We start from the raw sequence: 27,500 nt of genomic DNA on the forward strand, positions 1-27,500 counted from the left end.
TACATATATATACTTGTGTATTATTCAGTATCATGTGTCATGCACCCCTTAAAATTTTTACCCTTAAACATGATTTAAGTAGTAGTCTTATTGAATAAATTTAAATTTCTGTAGATTATAGTGTACAAGGCTATGCTTGTGAAGCGAATTTAATTTTTGGTAGTTAGTAGATTGTACATACTTGCATGAATTTGATGGTTCCTTATGGCCGAAAATTCTTTTGATTTTAAAATGCAGCCAGTGCGATAACTGACACCTCTATGGGAATCAATGCGGACTTTCAGTAAGTGTCGGGTAGATCCGACATAATTTCCAAAATTACATTTTGGACTGGTATACTCATACACAACGAAAGAACTCATCAACTCCGGAAGGGTGTCTTAGAATTTAAAAAGTCTGCCTATTGTTAAATTCTAAGACACCCTTCCGGAGTTGATGCGTTCTTTCGTTGTGTATGAGTATACCAGTCCAAAATGTAATTTTGGAAATTACGTCGGATCTACTCGACGCTTACTGAAAGTCTGCATCGATTCCCATAGAGGTGTCAGTTATCGCACTGCTGCACTTTAAAATCAAAAGAATTTTCGGCCATAAGGAACCATTCAAATTCATGCAAAACTGACGTTATGTATAATAATTTCAAAATACTTTGTCAAACTGCTGATTGCCTTTCGCTCCTTCTTTTAGAATCTCTCTACATCAAGAAACTGTCTCCTGCCTTAAACAACCAAACTACCTCCACACCGTTACATATTGCCTAACTGCCTATTACTCACATTCTCTCTCTCTCTCTCCCCCTTGTTTTTGATTCCTCTAACATCGCCTTTTGACTATGCTATTTTCCATCAGTTAACAACCAAACCTCTTAACAGTAAGTCTGGCAGAATACTGTAGTCGTTTATTTTTTCAATTTTTATTTTTTGTTTTGCTTTTGGATCTGTTATTTTACTAAGTTATTCAGTGTTTCAATTTACTTCTAGCTTAAAGTCACTTTGTAGTTTTTATTTTTCTTTTAGCTTAATGTCAAACTATATTTTTTATAATTATTAGGTTATTTTAGCATACATTTTAATAGTGTAAAAGTTAATTCTGTTTATAGCCCTGAAGATGGGAAAGGATCCCCGAAACGTAGGTGAAAAAAAAAAAGGAGAAATGATCTCCAGTCTTCTCGCTGTCCTCTTCATTATTAAACTTACGCTCACCAGGAGCGAAAATCTTACAAGTTATATATATATATATATATATATATATATATATATATATATATATTATATATATATTATATGTTAGATCAGTAATTCATGTAAGTCCTTATTTATAGGGAATATATATATATATATATATATATATATATATATATATATATATATATATATATATCGAGCTACAATGTCCTTTAATATCTAATTCGCTCTACCTCGGAATTAATATATTTTCATATATGCTTAACCGAAGGGGAATTTTTTCTCGATAATAGATTTGCCTGGACCAGGGCGCGAACCTATGGATCCTTTCAAACCCAGGAACGTCAGTGAAGCTTTTCCTACTACACCTCTCGCGGTGGTGTAGTAGGAAAAGCTTCACTGACGTTCCTGGGTTTGAAAGGATCCATAGGTTCGCGCCCTGGTCCAGGCAAATCTATTATCGAGAAAAAATTCCCCTTCGGTTAAGCATATATGAAAATATATTAATTCCGAGGTAGAGCGAATTAGATATTAAAGGACATTGTAGCTCGATATATGTATATGAATCACGGAAATGTGATATGACTTATATATATATATATATATATATATATATATATATATATACATATACATATGTGTGTGTGTGTGTGTGTGTGTGTGTTAGATAGATCAGTAATTCATGTAAGTCCTTATTTATAGGGAAATCTATTATTTTCTTTAGACCAGTATCATGAAGCTCTTTCTGATGACAAAAAGTGGAATTCATTCAGTTTTATAGGCGGCTATTTATACGTTGGTATAATATGCTTAGTAAATGTCAAAGATTAAAAACTTTGGTATAAATAATTCACTCATGATAATACAGTATGGCTAACTTTAAAAAGTTTTTACCTACCTAGAAATACTCTATTGTGGGAGAGTATATGTGCGCACTTGTAACTGTGTATAAAATTAAATGATTATCACTGTATTCAGTATGTAGAGAGAGAGAGAGAGAGAGAGAGAGAGAGAGAGAGAGAGAGAGGAGAGCACAGTAATTTCATAGTACAACACAGGATATAGCAAGGACATCAAACAAATACCATACGCACATAAGTACATAGCTATAGTGAGCTATAGTGTTAGTCACATTACAGAAAAGTGATACATTGATGAAAAGCATTTGCAAACAAAATCCCCTTATGATGTAAATAGCTTTTCTGGGGAATGCCCATCCCAAAACAACTATTCTATCAAAAGAAGTAACTTTATAAATTATTATAAAGTTACTTCTTATTTTTTAATTACTCAATGTAATTCACCACTAGTGAACTTTTGATGTAATATTTATTGTTCACAGGCAAATTTGGGAAGAAGGGCAAAACTTCATAAGGTTTCGTAAGTTGTAACGACTTTCAAAGATTGCACATATACTGACATATAACTTACATCAAGCAGTAGATTAAATTTGTGCTTGTCAGTAGTATTGTGTATATATATATATATCTATATATATATATATATATATATATATATATATATATATATATATATATATATATATATATCTATCTATATATTATATATATATATATATATATATATCATATATATATATATATATATATCCCAACAATTTATGACTTTGTAAAGATTTGCTGGCATATCATTATGAATCAAATTTTAAAAAATTATATTTGAATGACTAATCTTTTGTATATTGTATACTAGTGAGTAGTGAAACTTCATATTATAAATACTGTATATATATCTGCCCTTATCATGTATTCTGACTTCCTTTAATGACACTTAGACCTAATTTCTTATATAAACTGTAATGAACTAGACTAACAAATTTCACACCAATTTTTGCATACATAGAATATAATTGCACGTTTACACACACACACACACACATATATATCATATATATATATATATATATATATATCATATATACTATATATATATATATATATATATTATATATATTATATATATACGTATGTGCCATTATCGTGTGTAATTCCTGATTTTTTCCTTTGCTACTTAAGCCTACCATTTTGATACCTGTTATGATATCAACTGAATAGTATATAGGATTACTTTTGTATTTCTTATTATCTAAGCTTCTAAAGAATTAAAATTAGCTAAAAGTTCAGCATTAGATTAGTGTTAAACATCTTTAAGATACAGGGGTGTGGGTGAGTATGTCACCCATCTTATCAGTGCAAGTGATGACTGTTGAGACAGTTTTAACTTTGTTGCTCAAGTTTGGCATCACCCGATAGCTATAACGTTTTGAGATATTTTTCCTTTTTTATGTTTTTGGCAATGATTATGGGAGAATTAGTATTTCTATTCTATAATTATGTTGATGATTATTCTGTATTATTTTATTAGTTAAGTTGTTTATATTTGGATTTGAAATATAGTTTCGTCTTTGACTCTTTTGCTTAATCATCTGGCAAGAAATTTGTCAAAATGTTTCGTTATTTTTCATAATATAAATTTTTCACTCGACATTCGTTTTTAAATTGTTAATGATAGGATTGGTAATAAAAATTGAATAAGAATAAGAAAAGCATATTTCATTGCATATGTGAAAAGAATAAGTTATTGTTAAGTGAAAGGAAACTTCTAGAAAATGTTGCAAAACATTCTTGAGTGACTATGTACATTATTATATTTATTTATAGTGGGTCTTTGCTTAGTAGCAGATTTGCAGTAGGGGGATCAGTTAATTATGGGAATATATATATATATATATATATATATATATATATATATATATATATATATATAGTATATAGTATATACACACAGTGGGGCTTTGGTAATCCCTGGGATAGGGACCAAAACCACCCGTGTTTAGCAAATATCGGCATTATCACATCCCTCAAAAAACGCTTAGTCTATGGCCTAACTGCCCACTTAAATAGTTAAAACATCAATAGTTAAAACACCAGACACCATACCTACAAAAATTCTTAGGCTAACTGTCTATTTTAATACTAATTCAAACATCAAATATACCTTAAATGATCATAGTGGCACTCATCATTCACTCATCATTGATCCAGCCTAGCCTGTGTTCTTTCAAGATGATACTCATGTATGCACTACAGTTTTAAACTATCGCAAAGGCAAACACACATTGCATGGTCCAATTAGTAGTAGTAGTACTAATAGAAGGGATTTGTCATTGAAACGGCTCTCTTGCTCGTTTTATTCTTCATTTGTTTTTAAGTTTTGGCTGTAATGACATAAATCTTTCCTAAAATCTTTCCTATTTTCAATTTCCTCCTTCATTGGATCTGCAAACAAAAGCATATTAGCTAACAATTCCTCTTTATTTTCCTGTTGTGGCTTCTGTGCAAAACTACATAATGTATCTAATTCGTGAATGAATACATTTATGATAAAAGAATTATTTACTGTACTGATTACAATACCTTACTGTAATATTAATGTATAAACACAGCAAAATGCAGTAATCACAATGTATTTTTTATCTCGAAAAATGTTCGTCAGAATGTTTACATCTCAGAATCAGCTGATCGATGCTTATTTCCAAAAGAATTATTTAGGAAAACATTTTTTTTCTAAAAGAAACTAATTTGTTAATTACTTGACATATTTGACAGCTCTGGACTTAGGCTTCTGGTGGAGTTAAAAAGAAAGATAGGGGGAAAAATTTTTGTATACGCTTCGGTTTGTAATTATAATTATGTTGTTGTTATTAGTATTATTATTATTATTTTTATTATTATTATTATTATTATTATTATTATTATTATTATTATTATTATTATTATTATTATTATTATTATTTGAAAATATAATCAAATTTACATGTACCATAAAAATTCTCTCATCTCAGTAAGAGAGAGAGATAGAGAAGAGTTGTTCTTACTTAAAAGTTAAATGGAAAGGTTATTTCTTTAAAATACGAATTTTGTAATTATTATTATTATTATTATTATTATTATTATTATTATTATTATTAATTTTTTGAAGGTCGGAGACCCTCTCTCAAATATGTTTTGTTAATTAAAGAGAATGGCAGTATCAGTGGAATTGATATATGGTCTTTTCAATTCTTATTATTTTCTTCTCATCAGGGCTGATAAGGAAATGTCTTCTAAAAATATTAATTTATTCATATGGTAGCTAAAAGTGGTGTATGATCGCCACAGAGTTCACAAATTGCAGAGCCTGGAAATCAGGATTTGTTGTATTCTCATGTGTGCAATATTCTTTGTCATTTTCTAAGGGCGTTGCGGAATTCCAACGTTTCCAACTGTATCATTGGTTCACTAGGAAGGGTGGGCTTGTTCTGATTGGAATGGGGTTCGTTAGAAGGTATTTATAGTGTCCCAGGTGCTCTGCCTTGTGAGAGCTGAATTCCCTTTGGCTGGATCAGGGGATTAAGTCCCTGAGTGAAGCCATCTCCCAGAGGTAGATGCTTCCACTGGTCTTCGCATGTAGACATTGGAGACTGGGAGGGTAGTATTAGGAAGGTTAATGCCGGTAGATGGAGGCACCACCTGATTGGTCTGTTTGATCGGCTCTCGGGTGCTGGCGGGCGGAGTCCTACGCGCCACTGTCGGAAGGAGGGAAGTCTCTTGTGTGGTGTTAAGACTAGGTCTCTCCTTTCCAATTTGTAGGGCCTTCAGGAGACGGAGGCAGCAGTGGTCTGCTGCCTTATCAATAATTCCAATATTAGGAATTATTTCATTTCAGGTTACTCGGATATTGTGGGATTTCTTGGCATGATTATAGATGGCGCCTTCCTGAGCTTGGCAGTATTTCTTCTTGGGAAATAGCACAGTTGTCATACCAATGTAGGCTTGGGAAATTCCTGTACGGGGCATTTGTATTGGTTAACAACATTAATTTTTTCAGAGGGTCCTGCACCACAGAGACTGGATTGTTTTTCATGATCAGGCCACTTGTCTTTTTGCTTTTGTAATAAATTACCAGTTTAACATTTTTCCCAGCTCACTCGTCCTCTTTGTATGTATTTCCTGTGAAATACTCCCTTGTAAAAGAGAGTGACGTTCTTCAAGGGTGGCGGGGCGAGACTCATGCTGATACCATTCATCAATGCTTCTTCTTATGCATTTTGGAATACCCATTGTTAATTCAAACCTAGGCAACACGCTCTAATTCAGTGTGTGTCCTTCCAAGAAGAGCAGTGCGAGAGAGATTTCCTGATGAAGACGCTGATCGCAGTACGCTTGTATTGTAAAGACGTCTTTATGACATATTTTATTTCTCTGTACTAAGTGCCTGTTCTAACTTATATAATTTTGTGTAGAATTCTCTGGCCTTTCCGCCAATGTAAATATCATTTATGTGCACACACTACGTCTGCATTTATCTTCATTTATGTACATGTAAAGAAACCCAAATTGTCTATCTCTGTGCGCGGATCTCTGTAGCCCCGGATCAGGTACTACATGTCTGTCCATACTTGTTGATGTATACCCCGCTCTCAAGCAACAAAGCATCAGTACCCAGATACCTGTCTTAATCACTTGTCCTCATAACTGGTGACCGCCTGGACTGGACGGTAACACAGCAGTTTTGGCTCTGCCGTTAATGGACTCATCACGGCCGCTTAACATCAGAAAAATCTTTAATAGAACCACACGACACCACAGTCTAGGTCTCTAACAGCTCCTTTCCTCGGTTGACACCAACGCCACTAACAGACTTATTATGGCGTACCTCTCCAGGCACGTTCTTGCATCTTCAATCGGATTGGCTACCACCATTCATGACACATTTCGACCGCACCAGGGGAGGCATCCCTTCAACCAAAACACTGAAGGATGCCCGCAACAACTGGTCTCGAGACAAGGGGCAGACTCTTATCCCCAAGACATTACTGCGACTAGAAGTGCCTCATCTTTTTTGGATTTTATGTCTTCCAATCATTATTCCATAATTATTGTCAGTGGGGGGGGGGGGGGGGGGGGTGGACTACCTTGAAGACAACATCTTTACGGTATATTTTATTTCTCTATACAAAGTACCTGTTCTAACTTAATATCATTTTGTGTAGAATTCTCTAACCTTTCCGCCAATGTAAATATTATGAATGTGCACAGACTGCGTCTGCACTTATCTTCATTTATGTACATGTAAAGAAACAAATTGTCTATCTCTGTACGCAGATCTCTGTAGCCCCGAGGTCAGGTACTACATATGCGTCCGCACCTGTTAATGTATACCCCGCTCCCTAGCAATAAAGCATCAGTATCCAGATACCTGTCTTAATCACTTGTCCTCACACTATCTCTGAACCCCGCTCTCGCCATTCAGGCACATGCCCAGATTCGTGGGTTTCATAGATACAGTAATACTTCAATCTTACGCGATTTGAGTTGCACGAATTCACAATAGTGCAAACTTTTCATTGGAACCTAACTAATTATCATATCTGAGTATTTTACAGACACACGGACGCAAATGCAACATTTTCGAATCCTGGAGAAACCTTGCAAAGGTGTTTGTTCAATTTTTATATGTAATTTATAAGTTTTCAAGCTTTTGTGTAAATTCATCATCATCGTCATCCAGGTGCCATATCCCCAAGGACATTGGCAATCTGTCTCCTTCCATTGATTTACCAGTGAGAGAGAGATGCCCTATTCTTGTCTCCTCACTATGTGACCCACAAACTGCATTTGTCTACCTCTCACTGAGGCCAAAAGCTCTCTTTCAACGCCTACTCTCTGTAATACTTCCTCATTAGTTTTCCTTTCTCTCCATGGTATTTTTAACATCCTTCTCCAAAACCACATTTCTGCAGCCTGTAACCTCTCCTTGTCTGCCTTCCTCAAGGTCCAAGTTTCACAGCCATACAGCAATACAGACCAAACAAAACAATTCACAAACCTCCTCCTTAGATTCATAGATATTTTTGATTTGGTGAATATTTCTTGATCTTACCAAATGCCTTTTTGCCATGGATATTTTCTTCTTGATCTCTTTTTTGCATTTTCCATCTCTTGTGGCAGTGCATCCTAAATAATTGAAACTATCGGTTTGTTTAACTGTTTCAGCATTAATTCTTATATCTATTCTTGGGTGGATTTCGTTCTTAATATTTATTGACAGACCTCTTTCTCTGCTTGATTGGTGTAAAGTACTGATTAAAGCTTGAAGTTTATCATGGGAGTCCTTCCGCAACAAGTGCTGTATCATCAGCATATCTGATATTATTAATGTTGACTCCTCCAACCTTAATTCCTTCCATATCTCTGAGATCTCTCAATATCATTTCACTATATAAATTGAAGAGATAACACACAGCTCTGTCTTACACTTCTCTTGATGTGCCGAGTCTCTGATTCATCATTTTCTACTTTCACTGATGTCTCTTGATTCCATCGATATTTATCTGTTCCAGTATCCTTATAAGGTCTACATGTCTAACCCAATCAAAAGCCTTTTCATAGTCAACAAAACAAACATATAGATCCTTTTTCACTTCTACTGCTCTCTCCATCAACATTCTCAAAATGAAAATTGCTTTTCTTGTCCCTTTAACATTAAATAATAAAAATGATCATTCTTTTTTTTTTGAGATGAGAGAATTTTTATGGTACAGTAGTATGTACTACTATGTTAATATTTTCAAATATTAATAATAATAACAATAATAATAATAATAATAACTGTAATTACAAAAATCGTGATAGTATTTTAAAGAAATAACCTTTCCATTTCACTTTTAAGTAAGCACAACTCCTCTCTCTCTCTCTCTCTCTCTCTCTCTCTCTCTCTCTCTCTCTCTCTCTCTCTCTCTCTCTCTCTCTCTCTCTTATTGAGATGAGAGAATTTTTATGGTACATCTACTATATTTATATATTTACTAAGATTTTCAAATAATAATAATAATAACAACAACAACAAAATGATTCATATAAAGAATTCTTTCCTTCATTTTTCTTTTTAACTCCAAAGAAGCTCGAAGTCCAGAGCTGTCAATTATGTCAAGTAATGTGACAGGAGGGAAAGTGTTGCCAGATTAGCAATCAATGATATTTATGTAATTCTCTCTCTCTCTCTCTCTCTCTCTCTCTCTCTCTCTCTCTCTCTCTCTCTCTCTCTCTCTCTCTCTCTCTCTCTGCATATGTAATAAAGCTTTACACACACTATTTTTACCAACCATTTATTTCATTTTTTAAGGGTAATGTTTTAAGCTAACTTTTAAAGCGAATTACAGTAACTAATTTCATTTAAAAGTTAACTTAATACTTACGTAAAGACTACTCTCTCAATTTTTAATTTAACTAAATATTTTTTCCTTTACCTTCTATGTTGTATGTATGTAATCTTCAGACAGACCTATATTTTTACCAACCATTTATTTCTTTTTTATGGCTAGTGTATTAAGTTAACTTTTAAATGAAATTGCAGTAACTGAAATTTAATTTAAAAGTTACCTTAATATTTAGGGACCATCATTAGGGTCATTTAGAGTTCAAACTCTAGAAGTAAGCATTTATTAACTTTTTTAAAGACCGTGCCAAACTTATGCAAAAATTCCCCTTGTGCGAGGGGTCTGGAACCTAACCTCGCTTAAGTTCAGGGTATTACTGTACTTGCGTTATGAAGCGGTCCTCTTGTTGCCCAATGAGGATGTCAAGGAAGGGGAGGCGACGGTCATGGCAATGTTCGGTGGCAAAGTAGACTCAACTTCACCATCGAACATTACCGTGACCATCACCTCCCCTTCTTTGACATCCTCATCAGGCAATAAGAGGAGCACTTTGTAAAGCATGGGCATGTGCCTGAATGGCGAGAGCGTGTGTCCAGAGAGATGTAAGCGCACTGCGATCAGTGTCTTCATCAGGAGAGATCTCACACACTGCTCTTTTTGGAAGGACGCACACTGAATTAGAGCGTGTTGCCCAGGTTTGAATTAACATTGGGTATTCCAAAATGCATACGAAGAAGCATTGATAAATGGTATCAGCAGGAGCCTCACCCCCAACGCTCTTGAAGACGTCACTCACTCCCTTTTACAAGGGAGTATTTCACAGGAAATAGAAAGAGGATGAGCCAGCACTTCGCAATAACATAGACATGAACGTCTCCCCTACAGTTCCTGGGAAAAAGGGTAAACTGGTAATTTATTACAAAAGCAAGAAGACCAGTGGCCTGATCATGAAAAACAATCCAGCCCCTGTGGTGCAGGACCCTCTGAAGAAAGCTAACATGATCTACCAATACAAATGCCCTGTCCGGGAACACTCTGCACCTATGTTGGTATGGCAACTATCTGATTTTCCAAGAGGATATGCCACGCTCAGGAAGGCACCATCCATAATCATACCAAGAACATCCACAATATCAGAATGACCCGAAAGAACATAATTCCTAATATTGGGATTATTGATAATGAGGCAGACCATGCCGCCTCCATCTCCTGGAGGCCCTACACATCAGAAAGGACAGACCTAGCCTCAACACCACACAAGAGACTTCCCTCCTCCCGACGGTGGTGTGTAGGGCGCTGGCCGCCACCACCCCAGAGCTGATCAAAAGGACCAATCATTTCTTGACCCATCTACCAGCAGTGACCTTCCCCTTACTACCCTCCCAGTCTCCAACGTCAGCATGTGAAGACCAGTGGGAGCATCCACCTCTGTTATTACTTGTGCTATTATTTATGCACATAGGTCTTCTTAGGTTGGTGGGGAGGAAGAGCACTTCCTGCGTCGTATTCAATGAGGGCTTCTCTTGTTGTATGAGGAGTGCCTCGAGCAGTCGCAAACGTCTTTGGTCAGGAGCCCTCCCTATTATCTTAATATTCTTGATAATACCGTCGCGGGAGATGGCTTCCTGGTGTGCTGTCATGGTATGGTTTTTAATTGCCCCTTCTTGTGCGTGGCAAGAAATCCTCTTGGACAGTTTCATAGAAGTCATACCAACGTAAGAGCCGGGACATCCACGGACGGGGCATGAGAATTGGTAGACTACATTCGACTGTTTCAAGAGGTCTCTTGCTGGGGGGGTCGGGTTGTTCTTCATGATAAGGTCGCGGGCACGTCGATTTTGGTAATAAATCACGAGTTCGAGTTCTTTGTCGACTTCGGTGGGGGTCACATTTTCTCTGATGATTTTCCTCAATGCATCCTCGTCCTCACGGTGACATGCGTGCATTCTGGCTTTGTAAAACAGCTTGATCTTCTCATGGGGGTGGGGCTGCGGTCTCTCACACTCGCTACACCACTGATCCAACGCTGTTCGGACTTCTTTATTAATAAGTCGATTCGGATACCTGTTATTAACGAGTACCTGAGTGACTCGGTCGAGTTCTTTGTGAGTGTCCTGCCAGGAAGAACAGTGCGTGAGGGCCCTCCGAATGTAGGCTCTGACTGTGGTGTTCTTGAACCATGCAGGAAATTTGCTGTCACCATTCAGGCAAAGTCCTAAGTTTGTTTTCTTTATATATACCGAAGTTTTTAGACCATCGTCGGTCTTGGAGACGAGGACGTCGAGAAAGGGGAGCCGGCCTTCGTTGCTGAATTCGACGGTATAATTCAGCGAACTGCACTGCTGGAACATGCGCCGGACAGCTTCAACCTCTTCCTCATTCTCGGCTTGTACACAGATATCGTTGATATATCTTGCGTATTTACGGGGTTTTCTTATATTGGAGAAAACTCTCTCTTCCACAGTACCCATATAAAAATTGGCGAATAAGACACCGAGAGGGGAACCCATCGCGACTCCGTCTTTTTGTCGGAACATCTGGCCTTTGTGGGTGGAGAAAGAGGCCTTCTTCGTACATATCTCGAGGAGTGCCCGCAGGGATACTTCTGGGATATTTAGCTGGGGTGTAGAGGGGTCGCCCACCTCCAAGACAAGGATATGAAGAAACGCTTGCGGGACATCACTCGGAAACTCATTTCTCTCAATGGGGGCAAGCTTCGGATGCCGCAACGGACAGAAGGGTACATCAATCTAACAGATTATGATCCTACACCTGACCAGGATGAACTGCTACGGTTAGGCCTGAACTGCCACATTATCTCCAAACCGAAACCCCTGGAGAAAAGACTAGAAGTTGAGTTGCTGCTTGATTCGATACAACAATATGAAAGCCGCAATCTCATCAGCACTACCGACTCCTTGCAGCCCCTCCTTCTTGCAGAAGCCCTTACGGAACGCGGCACATACAATAGTGGTATCCTCTCCCATGAGATGAAAGAAGTAGCGAAGGCCCTACGTCAACGAGAAGACATAACTGTGCGCCGTGCAGACAAAACAGCAGCCTTCGTACTGATCAAGACAGCGGAGTACCACCAGAAGTTGGATGCCATCTTGTCTGACAGTACCAAGTTCGAGCGCCTTACTAAAAACCCTACAGACGAAATAAAAAAAGAAGCCAATGACATCATTAGCAGTGTCAACGCAGCCACCAATGCCGTGCACCTCCCGCCAATCATCGGAGATTACACCCTTGGTTATCTGTACGGCAACGTTAAAACACACAAAAATGGAAACCCTCTCCGCCCCATCATCAGCCAGACACCCGCCCCGACGTATGGACTGGCCAAGCGCCTTAATCAAATCTTGACGCCCTACGTACCAAGCCGATATAGCCTGCGCTCCTCTACGGAATTCCTCGAAGAAATCCGAGACTCCCCAGGAACAGGAACTATCGCCTCCTTGGACGTAGAATCGCTTTTCACAAACTTTCCTGTCGACGAGACCATCGATATCATTATGGACCGCATCTACAGGGACCCCTCTTCACCCCAGCTAAATATCCCAGAAGTATCCCTGCGGGCACTCCTCGAGATATGTACGAAGAAGGCCTCTTTCTCCACCCACAAAGGCCAGATGTTCCGACAAAAAGACGGAGTCGCGATGGGTTCCCCTCTCGGTGTCTTATTCGCCAATTTTTATATGGGTACTGTGGAAGAGAGAGTTTTCTCCAATATAAGAAAACCCCGTAAATACGCAAGATATATCAACGATATCTGTGTACAAGCCGAGAATGAGGAAGAGGTTGAAGCTGTCCGGCGCATGTTCCAGCAGTGCAGTTCGCTGAATTATACCGTCGAACTCAGCAACGAAGGCCGGCTCCCCTTTCTCAACGTCCTCGTCTCCAAGACCGACGATGGTCTAAAAACTTCGGTATATATAAAGAAAACAAACTTAGGACTTTGCCTGAATGGTGACAGCAAATTTCCTGCATGGTTCAAGAACACCACAGTCAGAGCCTACATTCGGAGGGCCCTCACGCACTGTTCTTCCTGGCAGGACACTCACAAAGAACTCGACCGAGTCACTCAGGTACTCGTTAATAACAGGTATCCGAATCGACTTATTAATAAAGAAGTCCGAACAGCGTTGGATCAGTGGTGTAGCGAGTGTGAGAGACCGCAGCCCCACCCCCATGAGAAGATCAAGCTGTTTTACAAAGCCAGAATGCACGCATGTCACCGTGAGGACGAGGATGCATTGAGGAAAATCATCAGAGAAAATGTGACCCCCACCGAAGTCGACAAAGAACTCGAACTCGTGATTTATTACCAAAATCGACGTACCCGCGACCTTATCATGAAGAACAACCCGAACCCCCCAGCAAGAGACCTCTTGAAACAGTCGAATGTAGTCTACCAATTCTCATGCCCCGTCCGTGGATGTCCCGGCTCTTACGTTGGTATGACTTCTATGAAACTGTCCAAGAGGAGTTTCTTTGCCACGCACAAGAAGGGGCAATTAAAAACCATACCATGACAGCACACCAGGAAGCCATCTCCCGCGGGACGGGGGGTATTATCAAGAATATTAAGATAATAGGGAGGGCTCCTGACCAAAGACGTTTGCGACTGCTCGAGGCACTCCTCATACAACAAGAGAAGCCCTCATTGAATACGACGCAGGAAGTGCTCTTCCTCCCCACCAACCTAAGAAGACCTATGTGCATAAATAATAGCACAAGTAATACCAGACCGAACGACACTCCCGATCAAAGAATACCAGATGAGACAAGCAGCCCATCAGCCAATGACAACGCGAGCCGTCGTGACACAGCGCCCAGGGAAGTCATGCCCCAGCCTCGACGATCAGCTAGGCTGCAACAGCGCAACCTTCAACGACGAGAAGCGTCTTGAAGAAAACTTCTTTCAACCAATAGCTGGAGCGCATTGCGCCACCAGCCAATGAAAACGCAGCTCGCGGTTGACCCCCTGCTGACCTGCCGCTATATATTGAGTAGATCTTGACAACACCTACAGTCTACTCCGACCCACTGCCGTGATCATGCTCGGATGATACCGAGAGAAACGTTGGCCACTAGATCGACTTATATTTTTATTTTTATTTGTTCATTTACTGTGACAAATAAATAAATTTTAAGCAATATCCCCAAAATTGACTCCTCCTGATGAGTAATATCGGCGCAATACTCGCCAGTTGTAGTAGCAGAGAGAAAGCTATTGTTAGAAAAATAGAGAAGACTATTTACAAGTTGAATGCAGCTGATGCAGCAATATCTTTCAATAAAACTTATTATTATTATTATTATAATGAGAGAGAGAGAGAGAGAGAGAGAGAGAGAGAGAGAGAGAGAGAGAGAGAGAGAGAGAGAGATCTTTATTTAAAATAGTGAAATGGAAAGATTATTGTATTTCATTAAAATACTATCACATGAGTTTTGTTATTACAGTTATATTATTATTATTACTATTATTATACTATTAATAAACTTATACATATACATGTATTACCATAAAAATTCTCTCATCTCAGTAAAAGAGAGGGAGGGGGGGTTGCAAGATAACACCTTCCCATCCTGTCTCATTACTTGATATATTTGACAGCTCTGTATCCCAGCTAATTACCTGGAGTTAAACAGAAAAATGGGAGAAAATTGGGATTTTGTTCATTCTTACATAATTTTTTAATTTATAAACTAAAATCTTACTAATTCACTATAGTATTTTCTTTAATAAATTGATATTATTGCTGTTTACATTAATAATATTTGAAAATTAGTAAATCATTTATTTATCATACAAAAAACATACATCGCTGTACGAGAGAGGGAGAGAATTATTATTTTTATTATATGATATAATTTGATCTTATTAAACTTACCAATACAGTATTAATCGATATTAAATACATTTTTGTATCATAAAAATGTATTTAATCATGAAAATAACATCAAAATACACTAATTAGTGAATATTTATCATCGAAAAACTCGCGCATATGCGAATTTCCCGTGTATAATGGATAGATAAGGTCCAAAGGAAATTCAGGAAACAGGTCCGTGAATCTCAAGAAGGCAAATAAGGAGTTGACTATATTGGGAAAAGAAACACAGAGAGAGAGAGAGAGAGAGAGAGAGAGAGAGAGAGAGAGAGAGAGAGAGAGAGAGTTTATTGGTTGTCATTCAGAGTTTTCCAGGGCAAAGCCAGGTTGGTCCACTACTATGCTTATAAATTATAACCATCACACTTTCTTCAAGTTTCAACTGGAAACTTGGTGTAGAAGCTAGTAGCTAATTTTCCATATTTGTAACAAAATAAAGCAAACCCCCTTTTCAGTCTCGTCAAGAACACACGGTACAGTAGGTGTACTGTACGTATAATATACTACTGAATAACACAGGTATCACCTGTTTTGCTTAAACAAAAAAATTGTGTATAGTACTTAAAAAAATTGTACATAAAACAGTCTGCTAATTTTCCATATTTGTAACAAGAAAAAGCAAACCTCCTTTTCAGTCTCATAAATAACACACGATGCAGTAAGTGTACTGTATATTACACAACCAAATAACACCGGTATCACTTTGTTTTTCCTATTTTGCTTAAGAAATTGCATTTACACTTAAAAAAATTGCACATGAAAAACAACCCTTATTACATGGTCATTACTTTCTATTTCCTATTTTGCCAAAACAAAGGAAAATATATGACCTGGAAATAAAAAAATAAAAAATTTCCAGTCTCACTAACCTCTGCGGGCTGCCCAAACTGCGTACGGCAACCAGATTTTAAAAAAGGGATTTTGACGAAGGAAAAATCTATTTCTTGGGGAAGACCTGTGTTGCCCGGTGAAAAGGATCCTGCTGCTCACTTTTCTAGTATAAATAGGTTCTAAATATACCAGAGAAAAAAGCTAGCATGGTATACTGAGGTTACTACCCTCGCGGGAGCACCCCAAGGGCGTCGGGAAACTAGTATGGAGACTTACAAACCCTATTTCTCCACCTCCACCACTGATACTTTTCAGACGTAGCCAATTAGAGAAAGATTTGTTTATATGACGTCTATCAGATATTAAAAATTAAACAATTTTAGAACCGTGTATTATCGTATGTTTCCATCAATAGATAGAAGGAAAGTTTGTAAAAAACATGAGTGTTTTGCTCACCCACATTGATTCTACCTTACACAATTGAATTAATAATTCATCTTTATCAGTGCTAAAAAATTAGTGATTCTTGATGAAGTGTTAAGGCAATGGAAATTGTGAAGGCTCTCTCTCTCTCTCTCTCTCTCTCTCTCTCTCTCTCTCTCTCTCTCTCTCTCTCTCTCTCTCTCTCTCTCTCTCTCTCATTGTCATTTTTATTGGTTTTTCATAATTTTATGCAGTGAAAATTACAACAAAACACCTAGAAATAAAAAATGAGAAGTGATAGAAAGTGAAGATGTGTCTCTCCCTTTTCCTCTCTTTTGCATTCTGCATGATTATTTTATTACAAGGTAATATCCATTAATAAAATGTGAAAAAATCTAAAAATGAAAAAAGAAAGTGTTTTTAACAACTGTGAAAGGAGTAAAACGCCTGCCCACTTCTCTTCACCCATCCCTCCTGGCCTTCTCATTCCTCCCCTGCCACCCACCCCTTATACTCCTTTCTGTGTCCTAGTTAGAGGTTCATGGAGCAAGTGTGAGGTAAGAATACTGTAATCATCTAGGCATCCAAGTCTTAGGATGAAAAGAGATGATTGAAGGTCCGTGGTAAACAAAACCAACAAGTACACAATCAGAACTATGAGTAAGATAGAAAATCAACCTCCTGATGTGTGTTACCATGGATAACAACTTATTCACTTCTTTGTAGACATGTAAATGAAAGTAATTTTTAGACATATAAATGAAAGTAAAGCTAAATTGTAACAGACCAAATATAAACTGAATTATACGGTAGATTTTGTGGAGAAGTAAGTTCTGATGCTAAGTCTATGGACTTTGCTATGGTTGGTGAGAACTTTAAGCTACATGATATCAGCTAAATTATCTTTTAAGATTGTAATAGTTTCAGATAAAGAAAACTTAGTGTGTGAAACTTCAGTGCATACAGAATGTGTGTGGGGGAGAAAATCTTTTGAAGGATTAAAGAACTGACCTTGGATGACATCACAGGTATCAAAGAATGCATGGTTTTCTCAAGAAAAGCAAATTTAATTGATTATTGTGCTATATGTATGAGGTGTCAAGAGCAACGGAACGTTATTTTGGAAATGTAGTGTTAGAATATGGAAGCAGGATAATGGTGGTTTGTTTTAAAATGAGACTGAGACAAAGGTATGTCTTTTCTCTGTGGGCTTTCATTATCTTCATGAATGAATTGATACCAGATGTCAGAAGTAGATTGTAATAGTTTCAGATAAAGAAAACTTAGTGTGTGAAACTTCAGTGCATACAGAATGTGTGTTGGGGAGAAAATCTTTGAAGGATTAAAGAATGACCTTGGATGACATCACAGGTATCAAAGAATGCATGGTTTTCTCAAGAAAAGCAAATTTAATTGATATTGGTGCTATATATGTATGAGGTGTCAAGAGCAACGGAACGTTATTTTGGAAATGTAGTGTGTTAGAATATGGAAGCAGGATAATGGTGGTTTGTTTTAAAATGAGACTGAGACAAAGGTATGTCTTTTCTCTGCGGGCTTTCATTATCTTCATGAATGAATTGATACCAGATGTCAGAAGTAGGACAGTAGTTAATGTGGGAAAAAATTGTTGGTTAAAAAAAATGGGCTGGGAATGATGTGGAGAATGGCTGATGTTTGCAGATATACAATACTAATTGGGGATTGTGAAGAGAAATTTCAGAAACTATTGAGAGGCATTGAAAGTGTTTGTGGTTTACCTGTACCCATCCTTATATACCCAGTAGACTTTTCTGGTTTCTTTATGAACCACTAATCACAACAGAGCACACATTAAACAAGATTGTGGTTAACAAATACTTCTGTTGCCTTATCTGCAGCTTATTCAGCTCCTTACTTATATCTCATCGTATTTCTACTTTAGGGAATAATTAGTAAGTTAACTTTATTTCAAGCTTTCAAAACTAGATGGTTAAAATTTATAAGAGACTTCAATCAGTATGAGAAGTAATCTCAGTAGAGGGGTTAACAATTGATTGGCTATTTACAGTTTATGAAAGGAATCATACATTAGGGATATTACAGTGTCAAAAGACCAGAATGTAAATAAGCAAGGTCAAAGGTTAGCTATTTTACATTCATGGGAAATGTAACTATGTATTGGTAGCAACTAAAATACTAAAAGGTCAGTCCTAATTTTTTAGCTTCATAGGCATTATTTAAAAGAGGCAACTGCATGAACATGAAAAAATAATTTTCAGAAATGGTTCATACTTGAATATGACGTTGATTAATTATGATGTAATGTTGGACCACTTTTAGGCCCAAGTGTTGATGACTGTTATCACTTTTATGGCAAACACCTGATAGGCTTAGGCTTGATACACACAGGTGAGCTTTTGGGTCCCAGGAAAGGCTTTTGAAGGTACTTCAGAATATACAGTACCTTGAGTCACGAAGCTTTGTGAGGCATTATCCTTGTTCCAGCACCAAAAGGGAAAGCTTTCAATACAGCCACATTGTGGTTGGATGACTAGTGATGTAGCTAATGATATGGCTCTGCTTCTGCTACATGCTCATCATCATTTTTGGTACAAATAGATACAGATTAATATATGTGGACTAGATTTGAACCCTCTGCTGAAGGTGGAAGCTGGGAAAGAAATAACCAAATGAGTGCCTTGTACTTCAGGGCTATATACTATATGGTTGTGAAGGAGGTTTATGTACTGGAAAGGGCCTTGGTATCCAGAAAGCCAAAGCACCAACAAAATAGGTACCATGTATGGCACCATAGAAAAGTAAAGGTATGGCTGTACAATAATCAAAACAATTGTCAAGGGAGACATAGAGTGCTGTTAGTTGTTGCTCACCCTTACGTATATTTTTATTTTATCAATGAATTTGACAATTTTAAAGAATTTGAAGCACAAACAACCATGATTTTGGAACCAAAGTTTTTGAAGTATAACCTATGTCACTGTAGTGCATCTGTTGGCAACAGTAAAATACAAAAAATCTTTACATTCAGGTCATGGTAACTACTGCATAGAGGTGTCAAATTTTAAAATTTGTCAAAAGCAGTGTACATCTAGTTGAGTTCTACAACTTCTGGGCAGGATATTTCCATATCTCCACTAATTTAATCATTATTCTATAATGCAGAGTGAAAATTTAATACGACTACAGTGTACTGTGCTATTAATTTTCTTGTAGACATATCAGTGAAAGCACTGAGCTACTTTCAATTTTAATGAAAGTGGAAAGTTACTTAAACATAACCACGAATAAGCATATATTTCTTGTTATTCTATGTTGCTGTTATTACTTTTGTACATTACTTTTTAAAGAAATATTTATTGATTTCAGTGTTTTTATAAAACAATTCAAGTATAATTCTCACCATACATATTTTTTCCTTTCCAGGATGCTATATCAACATCTGATCCTGTGTCAGACTCATCCGAGCGTCTCTCACCTGTTGAAATGACAGATGACAATGTTCGAAATACTACCTCTGCCATAAACGGTAAAACTAATGCAAGACAAAGGAAATCAGAAAAAGATGACAGCTGTAAAGACAGTGGTTTTGGCCGATCTGGTTCTAACATGGATTCCTCTCAGGATGACTCTGTATCAGAAGGAGCTCAGAAGAATGGCAAAGAATCTTCGAAATCACCGAGACCCTCCAATTCAGTTGGTGAAGGAGAGGTCTCATCTGAAGATCAGATACAAAAAGATTCCACATATAGTGAATTTGATAGGAAAGGCAAAGCCAGAGATAGCAAACATAAAAATGAGAAGTCAGATGAAGATCCATGTAATATGAGAATAGATTACAAAGAATTAGCATGTGATGAGAAAAGCCTTGGGGAATGTGATGAAAGTGTTAATGGGGAGAAGGAGAGTGACCGTGGAGGCAGTGGTAGTGAAGGAGGAAGTGAAGGTAGTAGCCCTATACCAGTATTAGAACAAGTATCTCCACTTTCTTTATTAGAAAATGAACAAGGAGACCAATGCCTTCCTGCCTTTAACCATGACTATCAGCAGGAGACTGAAGGATTACTTGGTGATAATACAGATCATTTGCTTCCCCTGCCAGAGGATGTAGATGAGGCGATGCCATTGGTAGAAAATAAAACAGGCTTAGAGAGTGTATGTTCACCAATGGAGCAACTCAAGCAACCTCCAAAAGAGGAGGAATCAGGGTCAAGTGGAGATTCCAGTGCTAAACCTGTGCCCCAGCTCCCCAAGCTTCATAAACCAATGACTGGGCAGAAGCGATCTAGACATGCAATGTCCCAAAAGATGCTCTCAGAAACGCAAGAGAATAATGAGTCGAGCAATTCAACTGGTTCTGAATGTGATGAGGGCCCTCATGCCAAGCGTCCCCATCATCAGAAGCCACATAAGATGTTGAGTAAGCCCCGACCTGCGAAGATGTTGCAGAAGGCCTTGCAGGAAAAGAATAGCAGGCGCAACAAATTGCTGAGGCGCAAAGATACCAGTGGGATCAAAGCTAAAGCATTGCTGCATCACCGTCCAAAACCAGAAGATATCGCAGATTTGCTGAAAGAATTTACAATTGATTTCATGTTAAATGGATATTCTAACTTGGTTCAAGGACTGAGACTTCAGGTCATGCTGCCCTATCAGATTCAGTTGGACAAGTCCCATTTGCTCTGGCTCATCACTTATTTTCTGCGCTTTGCTGTGGAGTTAGATTTGGAGCTTGGCCAGATATGTCCAGTTCTCTCTGTAGATGTGAGTATTGAAAAGGGTTTTGGTATTCTATATAGTTTTTTTGCAGTTAATTTAGATTATGAATTTTTAGCAAAAAATCTAGAACAAATATTTTTGGTCCTGCCAGGAATTTTCAATGATCAAAGAATACTTATGTATCACTGAGATACAGTAATACATTTTAGCAGTGGTATTTATTTATAGGATTGCTGTAGAAATAATTTTGTTTCACAAAAATTACTATTCTTTTTATATAAGTAACTTACCCACTAATTACTTAGCTAACAAACGTAAATTTTGTGTTCTCTACCGAAACCATATTTTTGGTATTGAAATGAATATCTACAAGTCTCAATAATTTTTTTTAGGAATTGAGATATATTTTTATATGTATGTACGTAATGGTACTCTGGGTACTTTAACTGGTGTCAGAAAAGGTTAACATTCCTTCTCGAGTAGCGTAATAAAACGAAATATTTTGGAGTAAGGATCTTTTTTGTCTTAACATCAGGAACAGGGGCTCAGAAGATAGACTCGTGTTGCCAGCCTCAGCCATCTGGCAAGAGAATCACGGCTACTTTCAGAAGGCTTATACAATGCTCCCCCACTTTTATGCGGTAATAGGTTCCAGAGCCTGCCACGGAAATGCAAAAATCCTCTCTAAAAATGCTTATAACTGGCTTATAACTGCCAAATAACCACTGCTTAATTAGATAGTGCAAACAAAAATATACTTGCAATTATCATACTAAGATAATTTTAAATCATTTCAAACAAAACAAAACAAAATCCCAAAACACATCTATGATTAGTACCCTTTTACAACTGTTACTCTTAAGAATATATGCCCTCTAAAATGCTTATAACAACGAGTTACTCATTTTAAAACATTAATATTAATGTAAACAGCAAAATATCTGTAAAGTGTTTAATACAAATTAAATAAACCTGTTTTACAGAACATTAAATCAAGTTACCCCTTTACTGTATACTTGAGCAGTTTTCTCTCTTTCCAGGTTAGCCCTGGACTGAACATAATCGGTGTACCCTCTCTCTCTCACTCTCTCTTTCCAAGGGTAGTGTAAGATGCAGGGGCGTTCCTAGGCATTTTGGGGCCCGGGGGCCACTGTCCCATTTGGGGCCCCTCTTATGGGGTGGGAAGCAAGTGAAGCGAGCCAAAGCAGCTGGCTGGTGGGGGGAGGGTGGCGAATTGTTAGAATATGAGCAATGGTAGGATCATTTTAAAGGCACTTGTAACTGCAAATTTCAGACTTAGCCATATAATATTCATAATTCTCTCCCTCTCCCACACATGACACTAACACCTCTTGCCCAAATCCTGTTACCTAGGGCCGGCCCAAGCACCCTTCAATGGGGCCACTGGTCCCCTGGGTTGAGCAGAATGGCAGAATCATTGAATCATTTGAATGTGTATTATCTGGGCAAATGGGGCCATTATGGGGGCCCTCAGAAGATAATTAGAACCCCTATAATCAGTAATTAATTGCCTTAGATCGGCCATGCCCTTACCCCAATCAACGTTACTCACCCTCATCCGATCCTTATGAGAAGTTTTATAATGGGCTCTACGATTGGGAAGGGCCCCTGGAGAGCCCTTTTTCTTTTACATGACATCAAGAGATATGTATTTCTGGTGATAGAAGTTCACTCTCGACGTGGTTCGGAAGTCACGTAAAGCCGTTGGTCCCGTTGCTGAATAACCACTGGTTCCATGCAATGTAAAAACACCATACAAACATACAAACAAACCTTTTTGTTCACAAAATTGGAAATTGGGGCCCTTCAGTGGGTCCCAAACTTTCGGGTCCAAATATAAATGGGACCCTTGACCATTTTGGGGCCACTGGGTTTAGCTTGTCCTGTCATAGCAGCAATGGTTAAATTTTGCGTTTTGGGGGCCCCCCCATCACTTTGGGGTTAGGGGACGATTTCAAACAGCTCGCCCCCTTGGCCCCCCTGCCCCCTCAGACGCCACTGTTAAGATGTACTTTAAATTATATTACTGTAAAGTTTTTTTTATGATAAAGCATGTTGTACAGTATTTAAGATATTTGCTAATTATTTTCATTTTATGCTTCAGTCTACTTCTACTGAAAAATAAGATAAAAATAATTTGTGAATATATATTTTGTATAGTACAACATGCTCTATCATCAAAAATCTTTACAGCAATATAATTTCAAATATATTGTACATTACCCTAAAAAGAGAGAGAGAGAGAGAGAGAGAGAGAGAGAGAGAAGAGAAGGAGGAGGGAAAAGAGGAGAGAGAGAGAGAGAGAGAGAGAGAGAGAGAGAGAGAGAGAGAGAATCATACACCTATTATGCTCAGTATTGGGCCCAACCTGGAATGAGATTAAACTACTTTATAAATATGTGGTAAATAATTTTTATCATAAAAATCAGTATTTAGTCACAAATACAATACATATGAAAAAATACATTTATTAGTGAATAAGTAAGTGTTGCTCTACGGAAAAAACGCAAATTAGTAATAGTTTTACAGATATGGTCCATAGGGAAAAATCTGCAAATTAGTGCTAAGGTAAACAGGAAGGAGGGCAGAATCAGGTTGGTTTCATTGATCCCCCAGCTTTTTTTTTTTTTTTTTTTTTTTTGGGGGGGGGGGGGAGGGGGGGGGGGATTTTAGTCAAAACTGGTTGGAGTATTAAAACCAGTCAATATTAAAAACAGGCAGTACTGCGGTAGCAGGAAAGTCATCCTTCTATGAGTCAAGGTCTGACTCAGGACGATGTACAAACCAGCTCAACTTCTTAACTTCTTCACCTTGACTTTTTTTTGTTAGCACACTCCCTTGACCTAAAGTTCTCTATGAGAGAGCTAATCTTTGTGTAGGTGTCATTCAAGAACTTTTTGGTCTCTCCTCTGATAGCTGAAAATGTCTTAGTGACACCAACCAACTCGTTGACCAAAACTACCCTGAATTCATGACAGGAATCTTCAAAAGCATCCTGGACATAGTGCCATTGAGTATCATGGACTGCCTAGATACTTTGTGAGATTGCTTTCTGAACCTCCAACCTAGCCTCATATGGAATATCCTTTTCAGGATCCAGTTTATGGATAGGGTGGGATGGGACAGATATATTGCTGCCACCTGGCACAAGACTGGAGCTTAGGTAAAGAAATGTGTTCATAGGAGGAACAGGAATTTCAGGGCGAGGAGGCGGGGGATCCTTTTGGAGTCATCCTCAACATCAGATTGTTGCGTAGAGAGCCAGGATTTCCTTCCTGTGGCTCGTCATGCAAAAGAAACCTGGGTTCTGTAGGAAGACCTCAGTGTCATGGTCCACTTTGTACTTGTTATTCAAGGCAACTGTTCCAATTAATGCCTTCATCTCTATCAGGGGATCCATACTGGGAGATCTCGGATTCCAGTGTCTTGGCATATTTTCTAGGACAAGGAATGTTCTCAGGAAGGTGGAGGGTGGGGAGGGATGAGGAATTTTCAGCCAGAGATCTGACAGGAAGATGTATTCTTTTCCCCAGTGCTTCTGTTGAATCCTTGAACCCAATGGGTTAGTCTTAGTTGAAACCTTTCATCATTCATACTTGCTGCCAAGAGCATGTATTGTAATGTCTGGTGATCATCCAAATTCATCTTTATTCCTGCAAGGGCTGTGTCCATGGCAGGTGGTGTGTGCTGTCCCTACATACCAATGGAGCAAGCGACCTTTGTGTCTCTCTCAAGTATAGTGAGGACAAGAAACAAGTCATGGAAAGAATTTGGATTTTAGCTGCATATATCTGTTAGATAAGCAGCAAGCACATGAGGATGAAAGAGACCAACTTGGTTACAAGTCCATGACTGTGACATTCCATAAGAGACAGGCTCAGTGGGTGATAGTAAAATAAGTTATTGTACATAATGGGAGTAAAATGAAGGATATTGTACACAATGGTAGTAACATGAAGGATATTGTACCTAGTGGTATAAGTAGGGTAAGGTATTTTATAATTAAAACTTGCTTAACAAATTGAAATTACCATACTATGTATATAAGCTATATTGAGTAGTAGGAATTGCTGGAAATACATCTGATTATTATATGATTGAAGCACAATTAAAAATAGGAATTTCAGTGGGAGTGGAAGGATTGAAAATGTAGCTATTAATGTAATTGAGTGAATTTTATTAAAAAGGAAGGGAATTAGTCACAGAGATGTATAAGAAAAGGGGCTGGGTTTATAAGAACTGAAGTTATGGTAGTGTAACAGGTTCTGTATGCTATTTCAAGGATTGCTGCTTAGAATCAGCGGTGAGTGTAGATAGCTGTAGAAGATTAGGAATAAGGCATAAAATTAGCAGATTTTGAAATGATGAAATTAATGGTTTAGGAAAAAATGGTAGTGTTTGAATAGCAAAATAAGAGATGATTGTGTAGCTGTTTAGTACAAGGACAAAGTGGGTGAGAAAAGGTTTTGGTTGACGGAAATTTTGTTTGTGTATTTTTCCCCTTTTCTTTGTTTTCTGTGGGTTTGTAAAAAATGCTCTTTGCTTTATGTAAGGCTTTTTCTATTGTGTGCTTGGGGTATTTTAACAGGATAAGTTGATTTCTGATGTTTCAAGTTCTTTGTTAAGCAAATCTGGGGAGCAAATTATATAATTATTTTACAGTAGTATACATTTATGAACCATACATTGATTTTTATTTTGGGTACAGTTTTGTACAGTGTATCCTGTGTTGTGTATAAGTAACTCTGTAGTGACAAACATCCTCCATGTTTAGTTTCCATAACTTGTTAGAACTATTTCTTTTAGTATGGTGATAGTATATTCCATGCCATATACTTTTGCACACTCCATCAGGTATGATGCCAGACTGCACGCTTGTTGCAAGTTTCATCTGTTATTGGTGATTTTTGCTGAGCTGGTCACAAAGCCTAAGATCAGCATGAGGACATTAACTCTTTGTACCCACTCTCCACACTCGAAATTTAGCATCCCATGACACCTAGTAAAGGCATCGTTTTAATGAATATTTTAGTTTGAAATTAGTTTCATAATAAATTACTATTTTATATTTGGCTCATGGGAACTTCATCTATATTTTATGGACTCTTGAAGTGCAAATATTGTGTGTGTATTATAGTAGTAACTGAAATGCATTACCTGCAAATTATTGTATTATTTGCAGATACTTTTACTAGAGATTGGTTTCATATTTTAAAAACAGGTTATTAACAGAGTTTACATATTCCAGGTGGTGTCGTATCTAGTTTATGAGGGGGTTGTGATGCAGGAGGAACTGGAGATTGCCCTGCAGTCTGGAGAAGTAGATTTACTCCCCCATGTTCGTCGCCTTCATCTTGTAGTGACTGCTCTGAGAGAGTTTTTTATTTCTCTTGATACTTGTTTGAAGAAGGATCATAATTCGATTGATATCAAGCATGTTTTACGCATCAAAGGTAAGAGTATTTTTGTATTAAGTTTGGACTATGCTGTAAGTTTTCTGTTCTATCTTTTTTGAAATATGATCTAATTTCAGTTTTTGTTTATGGAGTGTGATATCAGATTTCTTTTTATTGTGGTCTATGGTACGTATTTGTTTTCTCTTGGTAAACAAGTGTTCATTTTCTCTTTATTATGGACTATGATGATTTCCTCTTGTTGTGAACTATGATGGTAATCTTTTCTTTAAATATAAATAATAATGAAGGACTTTATTGAGGGCCACAGTGTTAGCTTTTATATATGGATTGCAGTGTTTATTTTCTGTTCTTGAGTTTTAGTGTATACTTCAATATTTATTAATTAGTACCCAGATTCATGTATTTTTAAGACATGTTGGCTTATATCCTGAAGGTTTGAATATTGGTAAACTTCCGTAATATAATCAAATCAAATGTGACAGGTCAGTTACTGAGCAACAAGGAAACGGAAATAAAAGTACTTCCTTGTAAGTAAAGTAGAAGTGTTGGAAACGTCACTAACTAGAGGGTTACACAGATTTTATGTGCCAAACTTATGCAAAAATTACAAATGATCCTTTATTATTCAGACCAGAAAATCAGTCTGTTTCATGTGCATTCCAGAATTGTTGTTTGGCATATACTACACACAATTTAATGGACTTGAGTTTAACGTTGAGAAACCTAGCCAAATAATAATCATGCCTAATGATGCCTTTGATAGAGGGCAGGGGAGAAGGCGCGTTAG

The 27,500-nt window shown here is 37.5% G+C and overlaps 1 protein-coding gene across 1 annotated transcript in view; it reads left to right on the forward strand.

The window, feature by feature from the left end:
- Window positions 1–27,500, forward strand: part of LOC135227030 (protein timeless-like) — a 269,166-nt gene that overhangs the window by 31,760 nt on the left and 209,906 nt on the right. The window contains 2 exon segments of the mRNA XM_064266817.1: window positions 19,983–21,320; window positions 26,545–26,749. Coding sequence (XP_064122887.1) covers window positions 19,983–21,320; window positions 26,545–26,749 — 1,543 coding nt within the window.

This window comes from Macrobrachium nipponense, chromosome 15, assembly GCF_015104395.2.
Source record: "Macrobrachium nipponense isolate FS-2020 chromosome 15, ASM1510439v2, whole genome shotgun sequence".
NCBI classification, from domain to species: Eukaryota; Metazoa; Arthropoda; class Malacostraca; order Decapoda; family Palaemonidae; genus Macrobrachium; species Macrobrachium nipponense.